We start from the raw sequence: 20,181 nt of genomic DNA, 5'->3' as shown, positions 1-20,181 counted from the left end.
CTGAAATTCCATATGATCACTCTACTTATTTCCCACATCGATCCCATCCTCCTATGCCCATGTGTATATATTTAAGCCAATTTTTTTTTTTTTTTGCTGAATAAGCCTTTTTTTTTTTGCTGAATAAGCCAATTTTAATGTTAAAGCAAAATTGCTATACAATTTTTTATCCCAATTCAATGATTGTCATGGACTTGTAATATATAATTTTTGTCTTGCCATGAAATTTATCCTTTATTTTAACTTTATCTTTAGTTCCTTTAATTTATATTATGTGCAATTTTGATCCTCTGAAGTTTTTTTAGTCAATTAATTCCTTTATTTTTAAAAATCAAGCAAAATCCATTCATCTGGAAAAAAAATCTATTTAAAAATATCAAATTCTCGTTTTCTATCTAAATATTTGAAGATTTACGATGAATTTGAGATATGAAATAACTTTAAAATTTATAAGTTTAATAAATATTTGATCGAATTTGAAAGATATTATAGAAAATGAGATAAGGGTTTAAAGAGGGAAAAACTGATTTTTTTAGTACAATTTGAAGTTTTCATTGATGAATTTTGAATAGAAAAACGTTTTAAAATAATTTAGTTGATTCAAATTTATAAAAGAAAAAGTAGAAAATGATAACTTAAAAGATTTTAACTTTAAAATAATAAAAAAAATCAAAGGAAGTATGAAATTTGTTTAACTCAACGAAGGCGGCAAAGATTAAAAAATCATACAAGTTTTATACCTACCAAATCCACTCTCATTTAAATATAATATTTCGTTGGACTAGCAGTTCGTGTCCAGTGTGCAAGTTTGATGTTTAATATGAGGTGAAATGGTGAATTGAACCTTTGTTGCTGGTTTCCAGCACCGATGCACTCAAGTTCTGTTGTCATGGAAACCAAACTGAGATGGGTCTCACCAGGCAAAAAATTACCTCCTTCACAATGCTGCAAACCCAATGTTAGAGACACTCCACTTCCTGACTTGAACCTCTCAAACTCTGACATTTTGCATGTTGGACCAACTGACACGAACCTCTCATTAGTAGCTCCATCAGACTGAACAACTGTGTCAATAGAGAAGAAACCATAATCATCCAATTTTCGCCTTTGCATTACTTACCTATGTTCAGTTTCAACCCCACGAACTCCATTTATGAGACTAGCTAATCCAGTGGATGACATAATTTCTGTATCAAGAGCCTGATCATGTCTAAGGTCCTTAGCTTGTCCACCAATGTGATTTGTATCGGCTACTATTGGACTTTGACAGTGCTGCCAATCATCACCCATATCATTGGAGGTCTTGACATCACTTTTTGTTACCTTGGACACATTTTCAGATGAAGAACTTGAGTCCATGTCAGCATCACAATTCTCTTGCTTGTACATCTCTTCAATCATAGGTTTCCATAGACGCACACGCGCATTTATAAACCAATTTGAGACCTAATTCAAGCAAATTTAAAAAGTGTTCATTGCAAATACATAAAAAATATCACCCTCTAGAGTTCCTCTAAAAAATAATTTCAAGCAACAAATGAAAAAAAAAAATACTTTTTGTCATCTTATAATTAACACAAGAAAGCACTATCAAGTTGCTAAAATCATATTCTAGTTGTTTTTCTACCTGACTTCTGGTCAAACCTGTCTGTTTTGCTAGCATGATCTTATCAGAATCCTTTGGATAGCTGTGAAAAATAGAAAATGTCAATTAGATTAAATAACCACAATGATCATGGATCAAAAAATTACAAAAAAGAAAGAAAAAAAAACCAAGGTTGATATGTAAGGGTTTACGGATGAAGAAAATGCTCAAAAAGCCAAGCGCGAAGAATTACAACAGAGCTTTCTGGAAGCCCCCTTTGTGGTCTCCATGCATGTTGCATCATGCCAAGCTGCTGAAGAACTCTCTGTTGTCGGATTTGTTGGTCCATGTACTTTAGTCTTGTCATTCCAACTCCTTTGTTACTTCCAGAAGCATTTTGCTCTCCAAGGTTCTTTTGTGTTGCACTGATTTGACCAGTGATTGCATCACGCAAACACCGGAAATGGCATGAAATGGTTTGAAGAGCAAGGGCTGTGTATGGTTTAGCTGCTCCACATCCTGCTACCACATCAAATGATGACACCACAATCTGCATCTGCTGATAATATTGTTTGTACCTATTGTCAACCTACAGCAATTGACAGGAAGCCATTAAAACTATATTGTTGCTATAAAGAAGAGCAGAATGTATGTTAGTCTAGGTGACTCTATCAACTTTATAGATTTAACTATAAAATTGGCACCCGATAACAATTAGTTCTACCCAGATCATCTTATTTTCAGTATCACATACCAGGAGAGTTTTTTTTTTCAAATAGATATCAGTCATAAAAGATATTATCAACAAAATAGATCCAATATTTGCACTTGTATCACTTCAACATATTCCTTTTTCATACTTTATGGTGCTTAAACCACTGTTAAAATGATGATCAATATACAGGATAGAACAAACATAAATTATGCGCTGTAATGGGAAGAAATTCAATTTCCATTATCACAGTTTAGCATGCAATAATTTACCAAATGCTGACACACATGAACATAAACACAGGAGAGATGGAGTTATAATATTCAAATTAGGGAAGGTTACAGCGACTCATAACTCTGAGAAAATCTACATTTTCTTTTAAAGATATGTATTGTTAGGGTCAACTGTTTGAAGAAATCGGAGTTACAGAAGTATGGGAATCTACATAAATAGGTCTTACCTCGTCCAACATTGACAAAAGCTTTGTTAACTTGTGGTGCAGATCTTGTTTTTCAGCATGTGAAAGCTCACAAGAGGTCTTACTAGTTGAAGCTTGAGAATTAGGCACTCCATTTGCAGAAGGCCTGTCATTTTCTAGTTGCTCATCATCCTCATTAGAATTCTTCTTAGAGTTCTCATGTGTGCTATAACTTCTCACAACAGGTCTTTTAATAGCTTTTCGGATGTCAACAACTTCATCAAGTAGTAGTTGCACTGCCTTGAGGTATTTGAAGCTAGGAACTGTTCTTCCAACACTAGACATTCTATGAATTGAAAAATCCGCTTTGTCCAAATCTTGATTAGCTTCAGGTAAGCCAGGTGGAAGATTTTCAGAATGTCTCATACCCTCATCTCTAGATGAACCCTTTTGGTAGGCAGCCTCGTTGCCCGAACTTGATGGATTAGTACCCAAAAATGAATCAAAACTTGGCCTGTGATTCCTATCATGGATAGAAGGCATTTGAATTCCTGAGGGTATGTGGGTTCCAAGGCTGAGAGATAATCCCTGACCTTGTAAGTTCTGTCCATCCATAGTTTGTCTGACTAGCATCTCACTTCTACCCTCCCTCCATGCACTGAAATCATGAACCCCGGTTTGGAACCCACCAATATTGGCCAAGATTTCTTGTTGTTCAGGAGTGGAATGTGATGCACCTACTGATGGTGATGGAATCACAAAGCAATTGTTTTGCGGCTGAGAATTGCCGGACAATGCTTCTGAATATGATCCAGAGTTCATATACAATGACATATTGCTCGGCAAAATTGGTGTCTCGGGATATGAATCAGGCAAAGGTTCCCTAAGACACAACATAGGCACTGCATCCCTTTCATTACTCGAACTTGTGTAGTAAGTTGCCATAACTCTAGGACAGTGGAAACCCACTGTTTGAAAATCCTAAGATAGATTAAGGGCCACCTATAAGTAGAAGCAGCAAACTTATACACACAATCTATTTTGTTAAGCAAATGAGACAAATACTGCCTGAACTTTTCGGATTCCTAGAAGTCACAGAGTTGGTGGTTGCGGCAAAGTTTGAAATTTCAGATTGTCCAATAATGAAAGTTGAAACAGAAGTTGAATGCCTCCCAGTAACATAACAATTAGCATGTCACCAACATTACGCTTCCATAGCAGATCTTCAATCTCGGGCGTACCAGGCATTACACATAAGAATTAAGCTTCAAAAAGAAGAAAAGAAAAAAAAATAAAAACTCATTTGCATAAAATGAAAAGGAAAACAAAGCAGGTTTAAAATAAAAGCCACTAAACATGTCCACATACGTTCATGTAAAATTGTCTTAACAGTGATGATTTCAAAGAGAGAAAGACGCAGAGAGGACCAAAAGTTGGTTTCTCATCTCAATTCCAGAAAACAAAGTAACATGAGTAAAAGAAAGAGTATCCCATGAACGAGAAGAGACACATAACAAGGACTTACACCGGGCTGCAGAGGATAAGTACCCCAAGAACAAGAAGATATGCTATGCTAGTCTTTGGCTGGAACCTGAAAGGAAGTACAAATTAAAGCAAGGAGAGAGAAGCAGTTTTCTGTTCAGTGGTTCATCTCATAATCTGAAACAAAAAAGAGTGAGTGAGTGAGAACAAAGAAAGAAAGGAAAGACAAAAGGTGGGGCCTAGCTAGCTTCATTGATATATTAAAGGGTTGGGTTGTGTTGTGTGTATGACTGTAAGGTGGGGAGAAGGGAAGAAAGATGAAGAGAAAAAGAAAAGAGAAGAGATAAGAGTGAGGAGTGAGGAGTGAGGAGGGAAAGGGAAGTAGCACAGAGAGAGAGAGAGCAGAGCAGTGTGGAGGTGGGTTGACATTATATTACATAGACATAATGGTGCCCTGTCTTTGGGATTGGTGTTGGGAGAAGCTTCAATTTGCGTCACAATGAACTGCCTTGACGTCAAACTACTAAAAAACTTGGACATTAAACTGTGAAACTAAAAAAACAGATTAGTTGCACTTCCTTTGTTAATCAAAAATACCTGGATTTATAGATCTTATCTTCTATGTCAAGGCTCGTTGAAAACAATTTAATGAGAGTCTCTTTTGAGTTTTTTTTAATATATTGTTTATTAGTATTAGTTAATATTTTTTTGCAAAATCTATTAAATTAAGAACAAAAACCTCTACATAAAAATGAAACACTCGTTTAAAGTGAGTGTTTTTTTTCTAGTGATATTAAAAAAACATATTTAAAAAGAACCAATGATAAAAAATATACTAGTAACCTTTTTTTATTATCGCTGATAAATTTGGTGTGAATCACAAATAAGTAATCTGTAAAAGCATTACACAATAATGTTAACTGGAATATTAATTTAAAGAGAAAATAATTTATACTCTGTGAACAAAATTTACATTCTTATCCGATTAAAAAATGTTAGGCAAGTAAGTTTATTAATTTTAAATGAAAAATTACTTAAAAATCATACCTATTTTAATTTTTAATTGGTTAATAATAGTGTGATATTTATAAAAATAAACTTTACATTAAAAATAAAAACCTTTATAATGTCTTCCATAAAACCTAACAAATTTGTGATATTTATAAATATTGTTGCTTGGAAATTTTGTTTTAACATCCCTGATTAATTATAGGTAATCATAAGAAAAAATTAAGTTGGGCTTGAGTAAAAAAATGTTAATCCATATGTGGTGATGACTATGGTGATGAGGGTTGATAGAGGTGGGATGTGGTGGTAGGAGGGGGAGGGGTGAATTGGAGGTGATAAAGATGGTCAATGATGTAGGCATTGTTGATTGCAATAATTATTGGTAATGTTCGTAAGTAGTGATGTAAGAAAATTTACACCTACATATATTTGTAGATAAAATTCACAATATGAAATATGTATCTTATACAAGTATTCGTAAGTAATAAGTACAAATGTTTTTACCATCTGATTATTAATGGGGCAAAGATGGGAATCATAATACCTGAGTTTGTTAACCTTAGCAAGTACGTCAAGGAGAAAATGCTTGCCTTCCCCTTCCCTTTAGTATATGAAAGGATAATCCCTTGCCATAATATGCCTTAAGCCACATTTCCATCACCATGTGTTACTACTAATCTTACCAATACTTTTTTTTTTATAAAGAAATATCCATCGATACATGCGAATATATATAAAAAAATCATAAGTAATTTCTGAGTGATTTCATGGTGAATAATTGGATAAATTTTTTTCTAACAAGACATATAATTATTAATCATATTTGTGTCTGTCTTGTTGTTATCCCTAGGATAGGGTAACAATAATAGTGGTGACACTAGGATGAGCTAAAGATGGTGATAGGAATAATGATAGTGAGACAATATTAATGATAATGTCGATGGTTTATGGTAATGGATAAATAGTAAGGACAAATATGATGAAGTGGAAATCACGAGAACGATAATAATGACTCGGTGATAGTAATAATGATGATGACGATAACCAGAACTACAAAAACAAAAAAAGTAATTATATAGTATGGTCGGTCAATGGAATCCTAAGGTATTCTTATAAACTTTGGCATTGTCTATGAGATTAATATTTAGTCTAAAATTTAGTTACACTTAAAATTCATCGTCATTCCCCAAGAATATATTATGTGAGAAATCAAATTCAGATTTTTTTTCCACAAACATATTGTGTGTCATCAATTAAGTTATATTCATTGAGTTCTTTCTTCTTTTCTTTAAAGGTACATCTAACGTCTTATTTTCTTATTTTAAATTAAAATTCAATATCTTTATAAATAATAATTAAAATGAATTTATAGGACAATTTAAATTATTTATTATAAGTAGAAAATATAATTAAAAGGATTTAATTATAATATAATTTATACATAAATTTTAATTAAATAAAAAATATTTATCCTATATAATTGGCTACTAGTTTTTAAAACTCCTTTCGTTTCTTCTCTTGCTTTTCTTTTATTTATCCCTTCTATTAATTTCTCTCTATTTCCTTTTTTTTTTTATCTCTCAATCTTTTTCTTCCTTCCACGAAAGTATCAAAAAATGAGTTGTAGGATGACAATTTTCCTTCAAACAAGGCCAAAAAGTTGGCCATTGCCACTTGGAATGGAAAAAGCAGAACAGGTCGCATCCTATGCCCAAAGCGGAATAGCCTCAGCTTACCGGAAAGATCCACGCTTCCGTTCCGTGATGTGTAAAGCACACACAAGATTATAACTGAATCCCACGTGGAATTTCCTCCATCCCATTTCTTCTGCTTACACTAATTACCATATTGTCCCATTACAGATTAAAATAGTATATTGTAGTATTGTACTAATGTTTCTGGTCCATTCCCTGTACGGTGTACCTGTAGGTCAATGAACGTTGATAACAACGTCGGCCCACCATTTTTCCCTGTTCAGCGATGCACTCAAACAAAAAAGTGTGTTACACAGTTTTTACAAATAAAAAATAAAAAAGGCTTAATATTTTTTCTGTATTTTTTTTCATCCTCAATCTTCTCCATCGCGTGTGCTTCAATTCCATGGCTAAACCGAAGGCTCCAAGACGAACCCTAGAGTCATACTCAGTCAAACACATAAGCAAAACCATTAGAGGTAAACGCACTCACTCGCTTTCTCGGCAAAAAAAAAAAAAAAGTTGAATTCTGTTTTGTGCTCTCTCTGTTTGCTTGTCCTTAATCGAAACGCGCGCGCTTTTGTTGTTGTCTCTCAGCTGGCGATTGCATCCTCATGCGGCCCTCCGATCCGTCGAAACCGTCGTACGTAGCGAGGATCGAGCGGATCGAAGCCGACGCGCGCGGCGCCAACGTGAAGATTCACGTGCGCTGGTACTACCGGCCGGAGGAATCAATCGGCGGTCGACGCCAGTTTCACGGCTCCAAGGAGGTTTTCCTCTCCGATCACTTCGATGTTCAGAGTGCCGACACAATCGAAGCCAAGTGTACGGTCCACAGCTTCAAGAGCTACACGAAGCTCGATGCTGTCGGAAACGACGATTTCTTCTGTCGTTTTGAGTACAATTCCTCCACCGGCGCCTTCAATCCTGATAGAGTTGCCGTGTGAGTCCATCACTACTCCGATATATATTCTGTTATAAGCTCTGCTGCGCTAAATTCGCAATAAATTGTTCTTGTTTTTGGTAGGATTTCGTTTTGGAATGAAATTTCTGTCTTTATTTTATTCAGCAGCCATAATTTAGCAATTTAATTTAGAGTTTGTTTTTGTTAATGGCTCAGGTTACTGTGATTGTTCTAAAATATATAGTGCCTATTAGGATTTTTATCTGTTTGTTCAGTTGGAAAATGGTAAGTAGCAGCTTTTTGTTAGAATCGAGAAGCTTTGGGATCTTATGTAGATTCTGACTCGTGTGATGTAAGTTGTTTAAAATTTTCATTGCAGGTATTGTAAATGTGAGATGCCTTACAACCCTGATGACCTAATGGTGCAATGCGAGGGCTGCACTGACTGGTAAGTTTCACATGTAAGGTGATATTTATCTTCAATTTATTCCACGTCTGCTCTGTTGTTTTGTTTTATGTTTCTGTATGTGTTCCATTTTCTGGACTCTGGTATGTTCTGTTCTGTAGATATCCTGCACCATCCTGATGGAAATTTCAGTTTTTTTATTCATGTTTTATCTCTTTTCATCTGGTTTCATTCGAAGAAAACAAGTATTTTAAGTTTGTACTAACTATGCAGGCATCATTTTTCCTTGTGTATGATTCTTCACTTAACTTGGACTGTTCTTTTTTCCAATGACAGAACAGCCTGTGTGTTTGACTATTTTATGTATTGGTTATTTGTTGTTCTGGTTTTTTCATCCTTGCAGTTGCATATTTTGCTTCTGTCTAGACTGTTGTTATTTAACTTCTCCTCTGCCTTTCTTTCCAGTTTTTCTTATACAGTACTTGTTTATGCATATACTTATATTCATGCACTGTTGCATGAATTTAAATGTTGTGCAACTCGTTTTGTGTGGGTTATGGACATTTGGATTGTAACTCTAGAGAACCAAGTTTCTTTTAATCATATCTACTCATAATTGTTCACGGCCATATAAGTCAGATCCAGATGGAACCTAAGCAAGCAATACTTTTAGGTGGCCATGTTATTCAAGCTTTCTTAATTTTCCGAAACATGTCGTCTGCCACTGATCATGTGTCTCGTTAATTATTTAATTTCTTCATTATCTTGTGTAGTATAAATTATTTAGTTTGTATTAATAGCAGCCATCCCAATCCCTCTATAGCATAACTGCTATGCAAGATGGTTAACTATGGCTTAAATGGAAAATATATGGATAATGAAGATCTGAGATGTAGGAGAAGATTTAGAGGATTAATAATGCTTTTGGGATGGAATCCCTCTCTTATTCTGGGAGGTGATTCACCTGTATAATTATTCCAGTGGCAATTCAAATAGTAATTCCAGTGACTAATTAAGGAATAACCTTATAGATTGTATGGAGTGATGAACTTGACTTTCATGGCTATCCCAAATTGTTAAAATCTTGATCAACTAATAAGTTCATGGAACAACTGAATTAAAATCCTTGAAGCTTAGTTATCAATTTTATTCATAGCAATTTGCATATCCTTGTCATTCTTACGATAAAACTAACAGAAGATATGCTTTGTGAATGTTGAGACTTTTAACTTATTCTTTATGGGAGGCATACTAAATTTGTAAGGTTTAGTAGATAGCCATCTTTAAGAATGGACTTTTAAGATCTATTTCAGCCATTAGTTTGTTTGATAAATCGTGTTAAATACAAGATTTTTGGCTTTGGTACCTTTTTCAAGGAGGATTTGTATGTTTAAAATAACTTGTTTTGCAACATGTGCTATTATGTTGTGGATTGATGGCTTTGAGTGAATGCAGTCTTCAGCATAATATTTTATTTATTCAGGTTCCATCCTGCTTGTATAGACATGACTGTGGAAGAAGCCAAAAGACTTGACCACTTCTTTTGTGAAAGTTGCTCTGCTGAAGGTCAAAAAAAGTTGCAAAACTCTCATTCTGCTTCTAGACACTCAGATACAAAGGTATTTCAAATAATGTTGTTTGATAACATGAGTTTGTTTTCACTTTTCAGAATTTAATACCATTTGAATTGACTCGCTGAGGCTTTGGAGAAGTTGATATCTTCATCTATTATCTATTGGTTTGTTAAATCCCATTTCATTGTCAAATGATTATATCTTCAGCATTCTGTGATTTTTTGTCAGATGCATTATCAATTGGTTCATTTTGTATGTGGGGAAGTTGCTTATTGAGGATGAGGATCTCTGTTCTTATATAACATGATATCATGTGCATCTATATTTCGACAGTTTACAAATATGAATAGCCATTGCAAATGAAATTTTCTTTTAATGGATAACACAGGCTGATATTGACAGTCATGCATTCAGTATTTCGTATCTTTATTGTTATACTGCCTATTCAAGAATTCGAAACTTCATTTTGAATTGCTTGAATGCTTAACAAACAGGGCTAGCATTTTATTTGTGCTACATATTTATGAAAATCTGTCGTGATATTATACATAAGAATTGTCAGTTTTGACAACCTGAATAATGTAGATATGTCTGGATTCTTCTTCATATGCATTAACATCTATGGTTGAAGTGCTATTGCTCATTATAAGGATTTACGTGAGACTGCAATTTTAATGTAAAGTTTCTGCTGAAAAAAAGGAAGGATTCATGTATTAACATCTATGTTTTGCCTGGTATTGCAGGTGGATACTAAACGCCGTCGTAGGTAAAATAGTGTGATAGTATATAAAGCATAAAATGAGTTAGATCTATAATGGATGCACTGAAGATCTTGCTTTTCTAATCCTGGGTAGGGGCCAGACAAACACAGAGACAAAGTTATCTAGTAGTAAGCTGTAGTCTTTCTACTTTCATGGAAAGAGACTAGTTTGGAAATGTTTGTCATGTCTATTTGGTTTGAGTACTCATCCTGTTTCCTTTGGAAGTGGAGGACGTGTTTATGTAATTATTAGTGTAGATTCTGTGTCACTTCTCTCTGGTCCTTGTTCTCGGGCGTTTTGTAAAGTATTTTGACTTATTTATAAGCAGTAGACACTTTATTCTTTCTTTTTACTGATAGAGGTAGGCAATGATCTAGAGTTTCTATACACCGATAATGGCGCCGTGTTGTTGGCGTGAAAAGAATTGAGGATAAAAAAATATACGATATTGGGTTGTAATTTAATTCAGCCTTTCGTTGGCAAAGACCTCTGAAAGAACTTGCTAGAGACATTGCATGCCGATAGTTTCTCACCTCTGTATCATCTGGCGTGATGACGATGGAGATTGGAAAATACGTTATTTTTTTGGACCATAGAAAAACAAATCTATATTGGAGTACTGCCTATGGTTTGAACCAATCAAAGACGCAATACACTCCACTAACGGTGCTTGTGAATGGACTAGAGTGGAATGTCGCGGAGTGAAATAGAACAGAACGACATTGAATGTAGTAAAAATATTGTTCGAATATTTTATGATGGGGTAGAATAAAAACATCATGTTATTGCGAATAAAAATTAGAGGTAGTTCTATTGTTTTTCAGTTAGAATTTAAGTTTGATCTCGGTACTTTATGTTAGCCTTTAATGAAAAATCTTATGTAGATTATTAAGGTAAAATTCTAAATTGGAAAATGACACTGGAAGTATTTATAGAACTGTATTTTTGTTTTGTTCTTTCATTTCATACCTTTTGGAATGAGAGAAGTTAAAGATGAGGATAGAGTTCGCAAGTAATTTGGGGTACCTTAGTGAGTCTCACCATGATGAGTGTATCTTAAGATAATATTTAATTATAATTTGTTAGCGTACTTTAAAGAAAACAAGTAAATTCATATAGAAAATAATAAAAAAATATATGAACGTTATAACTCAAATTAATTTATCAAAATTTAAAAGGAAATTAACAAATATTAATATTATAAAACAATAATTAAAGTGAAATAAGTTAGTTTTACTAAAATGACGGTATAATATTTGGAAAAAGTAATAACATGCCTCAATTAATACAGCACTGAATAACGAACACCCAAAATAGGTTGGGTTAGGATTAATAGAAAAGAGAGTTAAGAAGAAAAGAAAAAAAAAAATAGATGTGGCAAGTGATACGATGAAAAAGAGGGATAAAAAAATATAAGAGACAGATAGGAAGAAAAAGAAAAAGAGAGGGAAAAAAAAGCAATACATGTGGCAAGTGATGTGATGAAAAAGAGAAGTATAAAAAGAAAAAAAATAGAAGAGAGATAGAAAGAAAAAAAAACTATAACTAATGATAGGAAGAAAAGGAAAGAGAGTGATAGAAAGAAAATTAGGTTAAAAGGAAATGAATGAGATAGTTTTTTTTTTTTTTTACTGAATAAATGAATGAGATAGTAAGTAAATGTTTATATTCATTTCAAATAATATCATAAAAAATGCATCATGCAAGGAAATAAAAATTTACTTGAAGTTATATTTGCGTATAATTAAAAGAATATTTAATTATCTATTAATATCATAAAATGATAACTTAAGAGAAATATGTTACTTATTAAAACAAAAATAAAAAATACAAATGTTGCAGTGTACAGAATAATTGATGCGAAAACTTATCAATAGTAGCATTAATGAGAAAAAAATTGTATTTGAGCTCGATAGTAGTAAAACAAGTATTATAACAAAAATGTTCTCACTCTAAGAATTTAGTGTAATTCTATACTTAGAATTCAAATTCAAAATTGTTGGTTAAGTTATATTAATTACGTGACAATTGATACACATATGGTAATATTAATAATTTATTCAAGTGAGTAGATATGAATAATCATAAATATATGGGATTTTTTTTAGGATAGTATTGGTATGAATTAATCCTACTAGGAGTCATGATTATTTTTGTTGGAAATCATGAATGCATGTAAGGTGAATATTTTTCTCTTTACACGATTTATTCCATATCTAAGAGATAATTGTAATATTCCAGACGAATCACACCCAAACAAGAGGAATCAGAAGTTGTGCAAGTATGAAACTGTACATTTGAGAATGAAATTATTTAGTACTACTCATATCAACAAGATGTATCTATTTTTTTATTGTTCATCACTTAAGAATTTCACCATTAAACATATTTAACTTAAAAATTTTCAATATAAGAGCAAAAATAAGTAACATGTGAATGAGAATAAAATATGTTAAAAAATCTAATATTGATTAATGATCATTCACACATGAAATAGAGTAAGAGTTAATAATAAATTAATTTAAATTAGTGGAGTATCTTTTGCATTATTTATTGGTTTCTCATAAAATAAATAAAGGAATGATTCATCAAATAATAATACACAAAAATGAATTATGTAAAAAACAAAAGTCTACATGAATAATTGGCAGCTGGTGAACTGTGTTTGGATGTGGATATCTAATGCAAGTCTCAAATTTTTTCACATCAGATTTGAGAAACGCAAAAGCTAGTTTTTGTAACTTGTGCTTGACGGGGATCCATCGGTAACAAACATTATTACTCCAAAGACGCGGGAACTGTCTGTCCTATTTTATGTCAGCTTTGTATGGAAACATGAATGAATTGAATCGATGATCTTAAATTTTGAAAATTACATCAAAATTCAAATCAACTTTAGAATGCATCAACTATCCCGGTTACTCAAGTAAAGTAGCCCAGTCTCCAATCCTTCAACATAAGCACTGTATTTTTTTTTGGTGGAAAAAAAATTGGTTATTCATATCTACTTAGTTAAAAAATAAAAACATAAGCACTGTATAGTGTATTATATCTAAAGCGTCATAAATATAAAGATGACGATAAATCTAAAAGGTAACAATGAGAATTATGAATACAAGTTATGAATACAAGTTAACAAACTGAATTATTCACTAATTTTATCTTTACTATTTCCATCCTCACATATAACAGAAATTTGCTTATCTTTTTCAATTATAATAATTATTATGACTTATCATTTTTTAAGTTTTTATAAATTTATATCTTATTTTGTGTATTATTTATTTTTTTCGTTTAAGTAATAGATTTGAACTCTCGTTATTCTTTTCTATGTGAAGTGAATTTAGTTCTCTTATAAATAAAGTTTTGAAATAGTAAAATTTAAAAGAAATCTTCATCTAATAACTCAAAAATCAAATTAAGTAATGATAAAAAAATCAAATAAAGCATTAAAAAGCTTAGTAAAACTTCTAATCACGTATTAATCTCACCAAGTAGTGTAACGGAGCAACAGAGTGCCACATACACACATGACAGATACACCGACATTTTGGGGCCTCCCCCACGTTATTCGTCCACGTGTCCCGCCCTCCATTGGTCACCTTACAGATCCACCATTACCATCGTATCTTTTTTTCCATCTTCTAACTATCACTTCACTCGCTTTTCCATTGCCCACATGCTTAACTTTTATTTTCATTATTGACTAAATTTATTGTTTTTAGATTATTTTCTTCACTTTAATTTTTTTTTCGAATTATGAATACAAGTTAACAAACTGAATTATTCACTAATTTTATCTTTACTATTTCCATCCTCACATATAACAGAAATTTGCTTATCTTTTTAAATTTTATATTATATTAATTATTTTTTTGAGAATTTTTTTTATTTTTTTTTCATTTTATAGTCAATAAATAATAAATATTATAAATCAATAAGGTAAACTCATTTTTTCTTACGAAATTGAAAAAAATGATTTATACACATTAATTGATTAGATAAAAATTAATTAAGATATCAAATTGAAACTTGTTTTCAATTTGTCTCTTGTTATCGAATATATAAATAGGAAAAAGAAAAAAAAATTGGTTTAACTATTTTCTACACATTTCAAAACAAGTAATAAACTAAAAATAACGTGATAATTTCATAGATAAATGTCTTCTTTTGGTGACAAGATAAATGTCCCACTCTTGCACCTTAAAACCTTCCATCTAGAGAGAAGAAGAAACTCGATCGATCATCACTTTACTTTAGATAATTGTTTGTTATATTTTTCTGATCATGGCAGACGAGACCCAGAAAAAGTATGAGAGTAGAGAGGTTGAGGTCCAGGATCGTGGTAAGAAAAAGGATGAAGAACTCAAGACTCAGCCTCGGGAGGAGGAAGGAGAAGATGGAGAGAAAAGGAAGAAGATCGAGGGTGATCATCATCATCACAAGGAGGAGGACACAAGTGTTCCTGTTGAGAAGGTTGAGGTTGTCACAACAGCACACTCTGAGGAAAAGAAGGGGTTCCTCGACAAGATTAAGGAGAAGCTACCAGGGCACAAGAAGACAGAGGAGGCCGAAGCTACTCCTCCTCCTTCTCCACCACCTGTTGCATCATTGGAGCATGGTGAGGGTGCTCATCATGAAGGAGAAGAAAGGTATATTAGAGAAGATAAAAGAGAAGCTTCCTGGTTATCACCCCAAGACAGAGGAGGAGAAAGAAAAGGAAAAGGAGAGTGGTGCTCACTGGATTGAGACAAGGTTTTTTTGTTGGTTGGAGATGATTGTGGTGTGTGCTTTCTTTTCATTGACAGCCTTATGGTTTTCTTTTGTGTTTCTTGATGCATACTTTACTTTATTATTGCGTAGATTTCCTATTTTTTCCTTCTTTTTCATAACTTTGTTTGAAAAGAAAAAAAAATGAATGGAATAATAATGTATTTTATTTTTTAATAATTGTCGTCTTTACATTTCTATGCATAATAACGTGTATGGACCTAATAATTGTATTGTGTAGCCAACTCAACCATGGCTCATGTTTTGACTCAAAATTTGATGTGTTATGTCTAATTAATTACCAACAAGTTCTAACGCACTTGGAAGATGTGTGTATAGAAAATATTTAGTTGAAAGAAACAAAATTTATTTCGATATCTCTCATTTTTAAGAATTAATCTTATGACTTTTGGAAAAAAGATATTTTTCTTCTGGAAAAAAATGTCTAATTAATTCAAATTGAATGTTATTTTATTTGAAATAATATAATTTGATTTAACAATTAAAATTTACGTATGATATTCATTAAAAATAAAATGATTTAATTCGATCGCTTTCTCTATTCTAAGATCCTTTCCATTGTAGGGCATTCGAGCAATAGTTTATACTATGCTATACCCCACTTCAAAGGCCTTACAAATGACGATTGTTGGCCAGTTGTTGTTGATCGGTAGACAATGGTATAAACTAATATTCATTTCCCGTGTTAGGTTTATTTATCACTTAAACTGTTTCTCAGCACTCTGGCAGGTAGGTAACGTTTTTTCAACCTTTTTTCTGTTAATCAATACGTACCAATGTCCAGGACCATTCATATATATATATATATATATATATATATATATATATATAAAAGAAATACCATAGATAATTACAAGGACTAAGCCCCAAGCAATAAAGATAACACACGGTTATATTGTATTTATACTAGAGGCACAAATACTGTATAATAATTGTGTAACCCTGCCGGATTTGAATTCTCTCCATTTCCTTTGCCTCAAATTTGTTTATTATTAAACTTTTTTAAAAATATTACTCTCTATAAAGTATATATCATTTTAATTTGATTTATTTTTCAAAAGCTTATAAAAAAAATAGAGGAAATGGAAAAAAAGTGGAGAGTATCCATTTCCAATCCTGCTAAGAGAACAGCCCTCCCAAAACTGTACATGGTAAAGTAGCTATGTATATTCAATTGACAGTCTTTGCAAAACCTAGTAAGTAAACTATCCAAAATACCGGCCCAACAGAACCAACCTGTTAAGGCCCAACCCATAAGTCAGAAGTCCTGTACCCACCGATCATTTGTATCCTTCATCTATACCTTCATATTCAAACATAACCCGGGTCCATATCAGTTAGGCAATGATGGGTTTATTGTTTTGGGTGTTCTAAACTAAATTTGGAGAGTAAGTTCAGTTTGGTGACATATTTGGTTATTCTTAAAAATATATTATTTACGCATTAAGATTTTGTGCTTCTATCTATGAATTATAAAATTAGTGATTCCTTGGATAGAACGCATTTTTGTTAACACAAACTATGATGTTGATAAACGTCCAAACGTCAATCTCAATCTAAAGCCAATATTTTGTTTTGTAGGAATTTCTTCTATTTTTTAATTCTAGAAAAAAAAATTCAAAAAGGAACACAATAAACTATTCACAATGAATAAAAAATTATATTTTTTCCCTAAATAAAAAATAACTATGCAAATTCTAAAGCTATTATAATCTTTACTAAGGGGGCCTACCAAAAAAAAAAATATTGACTAAGGAGAAATTTTTTTTTTTAAAGAACTTTATATAGAGACAAAAATGTCCAGTAATTTTCCTGAAGGGGCTGATTTGATAAAAGACAATGCCATGTATACATCCTGACTGATTTGCGATCACGCTTCATTACGTTTAGTTAGTTGTCAACTTGTCATATGTTAGTGATACATGTATCTAGCTTACAAATAGTGTAGCTTGAGTACAAAAATATGATGATGACAAAAACACAACAATAAAATCAGAGTGTTGCACAATTTTTGTTCTCATTTCCTCTCCTTAGTCCTTTGCATTCATCTTGTAATTGTGTTGCCTATAAGTGAAATACTTCCCCAATAGTACTGGTATACAAAGCCTATGATTCATGGCTAATTCAGGAGGAAGTGTTCTGTTCTCTCTTCCACTTCTTGATGGAAAAAAAAAAAAAAAAAGAGAAGAGGAGCATTCAAATGAAGGTGGTATTTGGCTATCATTCTATTAAGAAGTGTCGGTGAAAGCCTATATTCATAATGTTCTCTATGTTCCTAGTATTAAGAACAATCTCTTAAGTTTGGATCAACTGATGGATAAGGGTTACTCGATGAGGTTAGAACAGGGAAATTTGATGTTGTTTGATATCAATTAAGGGAAGGTTAGTCTTGAAAGTTCCTTTGTCTAAAAACCGAACATCCAAGATTGACATCCAAACTTGCCAATATAAGTGTTTGGCAGTGGCAACAATAACTATTGAAATGCTCCCATCCACCAAAAGAAAAAAAAATCACAAAGAAGATGTTGTGGGTGAATGACTCTCGGGGACATGCAGAATAGGTTAACTTTTTTTTTTGGTAACCTAAGAACTCAATAGAAGATAGAAGAAGAATTGCAAGAAAATTAGGATTCATATGTGAAGGTTTTTTCAGATAACCCTTTAAATAAAAATCGGGAAATGAAACATTTTTTTTAGGATGAAAGTCTCTTAATGTTGAGGAGCTTCTAACCCACGTTCAGGAGTTAAGTCTTCACATTTTCGAATAGGCAGACCAAGTTAGAAAAAGGTAGGAAAAGGATTATTCGGATAAGATCAAATGAAACTTATAATTTAAAAATGAAAGTCTAAGAGACCCATTAGAGTGCATGGGAGAAAAATTGGAGGTTATACACTAAGTCCACTTTTTTATTTATTTATTATTATTATTATTATAAGCTACACTTAACCCGCTTAATAAGTCCACTTAGAAACTAGGTCAAGCTTTTTAAGCTCCTTTATTATTCATTTTAGATTTATTGTAGTCATAAAGAAAGACAACGGTACAAATGTTAACTTCACACTCTTAGTGTGTGGGGGGGGGGGGGGGGGGGATGGCAAGAACCCCCCATTCTCTTTTTTTAAGTTTTAGTAGCGACAAAGTATCATCAATTTAAAGACACATAGGTTTTATGCTTCACTCGATCCGATGATCACATCACTTTCTAAATAATATAAAATTGTTATGATTAGATAAGCACCTAGATGGTGGCTAATTAATCACATTAAGTAAAGCATCAAACCTTACTTTTCTTTGGTACATGCATCAAACTATAATTACTATTATTTTAACCTAATATTCCATACAAGGATCGAGTGGGTTGTAGATAATGTGTTTGAAATTGTAAATTCTCATGACAAGCAACTTTGGAGTAATTATAAATAAAGAAAATTAAAACAAGAGTGATTATATTTTGATAATAAAAAATTTTAAGCATTCAATTAATAACTCTTTTTTATCTCTTTTTTTATCACATTACATTATCAATTAAATCAATTACTTATTTTTTCTCACTCAAATTGTAGACAGCTTAAAGTTATTTAAGAAATTGTTTTCTTAGAATAATAATCTTTAAACATTATAATCTCTATATCATTTTTTACGTTTTGGTTGAAAAAATTTAGAAATAGAGAACTAAAATAAAACACTCTCTAAGAATGATACAATATCTTTAATGTATAAATATGGTTCTTCATCAGGTTATGGTGTCTGAGAGTATCAATCAATTGTTATAGCCAGCGAGAATGCTTTAATTTTCCGTGAAAGCTCGATTGCACATAAGGTTTATCTAGTGCTTTACTGCAAAAGCTAGCTTGTAGCTAAATTCACAAGAATATGCCTTAACTTTCATAATAACTTTGGTATTGGTGCAACACTAATAAAAAATTATAACGGATTACGTGGAGTGTGCAGTGAAAAATATACTTTCCATAAGGTGTGCAATTTGTATTTATTTATTTTTCCTTTCGTATCAATTATATATCACTGTAGTGAGGAATCCTAAAAAAAGACTTTGCTGTAAGGAAAAATTTATTATATCATATTAAATAATTTCAAATACTTTAAAGGTCAGTCAGCATTTATCTAAGTTTAAAATAAATTTTAAAAAGAGACTCTTAATAAAATAATTTATAAAAGTTATATTATAATATAAGTTGCCGTAAAACAAGTTATATTGTAATTTTATTTAAAATTATGTTATCTATATATGTGTGTATTGTGTACTTTGTGTGAATTTTTTTTATCAATTTGTTTTGTTAAAAAGTTTTTGGGAGATATTTAAACATTAAACTCATGCCATCTCCCTCTCTCTTTCCTTTAATCAAATGTTAGTTATATATATACTTTCTGTGAAATATTATCAATATTATTTATATATGAAAAAAATATGATGAATTTGATTAGAGTGGTTAATTTGATTTCTAAAATGTATTTAGGACAATAGTGATATCTATAATTGGGATGGCATGCACCTAAAAAATACACTCCTTTGGAAAACAAGAGAGTCTACCCTACCGAGCTTCGAAAAGTCCTCAGCTGCCAAACAGCACGTTGTCTCTTTTATTCATCTGTTATCATGTGTGCTTGCTGCCTATCCAGAAACTTTGGGTTTGATGTAGCCTATTGAGACGACACATATGACAAAAAAGAATTTTGCAAAGAACAAAAAATTAAAAAAATGTTAAATTAGAAGGATTAAAAATTAAGATATTTAAGCCTTTTTTATTTTATATAAAAGTTAAAGTTTAATAGGTAACGTGTAAAAGGTTTTATGCAATCTACAACTTAAATTATAAATATTATTTT

At 31.9% G+C, this 20,181-nt stretch overlaps 3 protein-coding genes across 4 annotated transcripts; 2 read left to right on the top strand and 1 right to left on the bottom strand.

Annotated features, from left to right (window-relative positions):
- Positions 1-713: 713 nt before the first annotated feature.
- On the bottom strand, positions 714-4,698 carry LOC114414465 (BEL1-like homeodomain protein 7). Its single transcript, XM_028378737.1, has 5 exons — positions 4,241-4,698; positions 2,758-3,980; positions 1,798-2,174; positions 1,628-1,688; positions 714-1,446 (listed from the first exon to the last, which is right to left on the bottom strand). Exons 2-5 carry the CDS (start codon positions 3,658-3,660, stop codon positions 1,117-1,119), a joined length of 1,671 nt encoding a protein of 556 aa, XP_028234538.1. The 5' UTR covers positions 3,661-3,980; positions 4,241-4,698; the 3' UTR covers positions 714-1,116.
- Positions 4,699-7,228: 2,530 nt separating this feature from the next.
- On the top strand, positions 7,229-10,896 carry LOC114414463 (chromatin remodeling protein SHL-like). 2 transcript variants are annotated; one of them, XR_003667215.1, is made up of 6 exons: positions 7,229-7,378; positions 7,497-7,842; positions 8,183-8,251; positions 9,693-9,775; positions 9,879-9,947; positions 10,527-10,896. XR_003667215.1 is itself a non-coding variant. In XM_028378736.1 (5 exons), the coding sequence occupies exons 1-5, from the start codon at positions 7,306-7,308 to the stop codon at positions 10,551-10,553; spliced, it is 651 nt and encodes a 216-aa protein (XP_028234537.1). In that variant the 5' UTR covers positions 7,229-7,305; the 3' UTR covers positions 10,554-10,896. The 2 variants fall into 2 exon arrangements, 1 of the variants encoding a protein (XP_028234537.1); XM_028378736.1 differs by lacking the exon at positions 9,879-9,947 and having other exon boundaries at positions 9,693-9,828.
- Positions 10,897-14,652: 3,756 nt separating this feature from the next.
- Positions 14,653-15,374, top strand: LOC114414462 (phosphoprotein ECPP44-like). The gene has a single exon (XM_028378735.1). The coding sequence runs from the start codon at positions 14,832-14,834 to the stop codon at positions 15,291-15,293; it is 462 nt and encodes a 153-aa protein (XP_028234536.1). The 5' UTR covers positions 14,653-14,831; the 3' UTR covers positions 15,294-15,374.
- The last annotated feature ends 4,807 nt before the right edge of the window (positions 15,375-20,181 follow it).

This window comes from Glycine soja, chromosome 6, assembly GCF_004193775.1.
Source record: "Glycine soja cultivar W05 chromosome 6, ASM419377v2, whole genome shotgun sequence".
NCBI lineage: Eukaryota > Viridiplantae > Streptophyta > Magnoliopsida > Fabales > Fabaceae > Glycine > Glycine soja.
The sequence above is the reverse complement of the archived record's forward strand: the minus strand, read 5'-3'. Positions and strand labels throughout refer to the sequence as shown.

Bases quoted from the DNA above. Each gene is read 5' to 3' on its own strand.
- LOC114414465 (XM_028378737.1), bottom strand. From the start codon at position 3,660: ATGGCAACTTACTACACAAGTTCGAGTAATGAAAGGGATGCAGTGCCT. The intron at 2,175-2,757 runs GTAAGACCTATT...CAATTGCTGTAG, and splicing joins TTTTGTCAATGTTGGACGAG to GTTGACAATAGGTACAAACA. The intron at 1,447-1,627 runs GTAGAAAAACAA...TGCTTGAATTAG, and splicing joins CAGGTTTGACCAGAAGTCAG to GTCTCAAATTGGTTTATAAA.
- LOC114414463 (XM_028378736.1), top strand. From the start codon at position 7,306: ATGGCTAAACCGAAGGCTCCAAGACGAACCCTAGAGTCATACTCAGTC. The intron at 7,843-8,182 runs GTGAGTCCATCA...TTTTCATTGCAG, and splicing joins AATCCTGATAGAGTTGCCGT to GTATTGTAAATGTGAGATGC. The intron at 9,829-10,526 runs GTATTTCAAATA...CTGGTATTGCAG, and splicing joins CTAGACACTCAGATACAAAG to GTGGATACTAAACGCCGTCG.
- LOC114414462 (XM_028378735.1), top strand. From the start codon at position 14,832: ATGGCAGACGAGACCCAGAAAAAGTATGAGAGTAGAGAGGTTGAGGTC.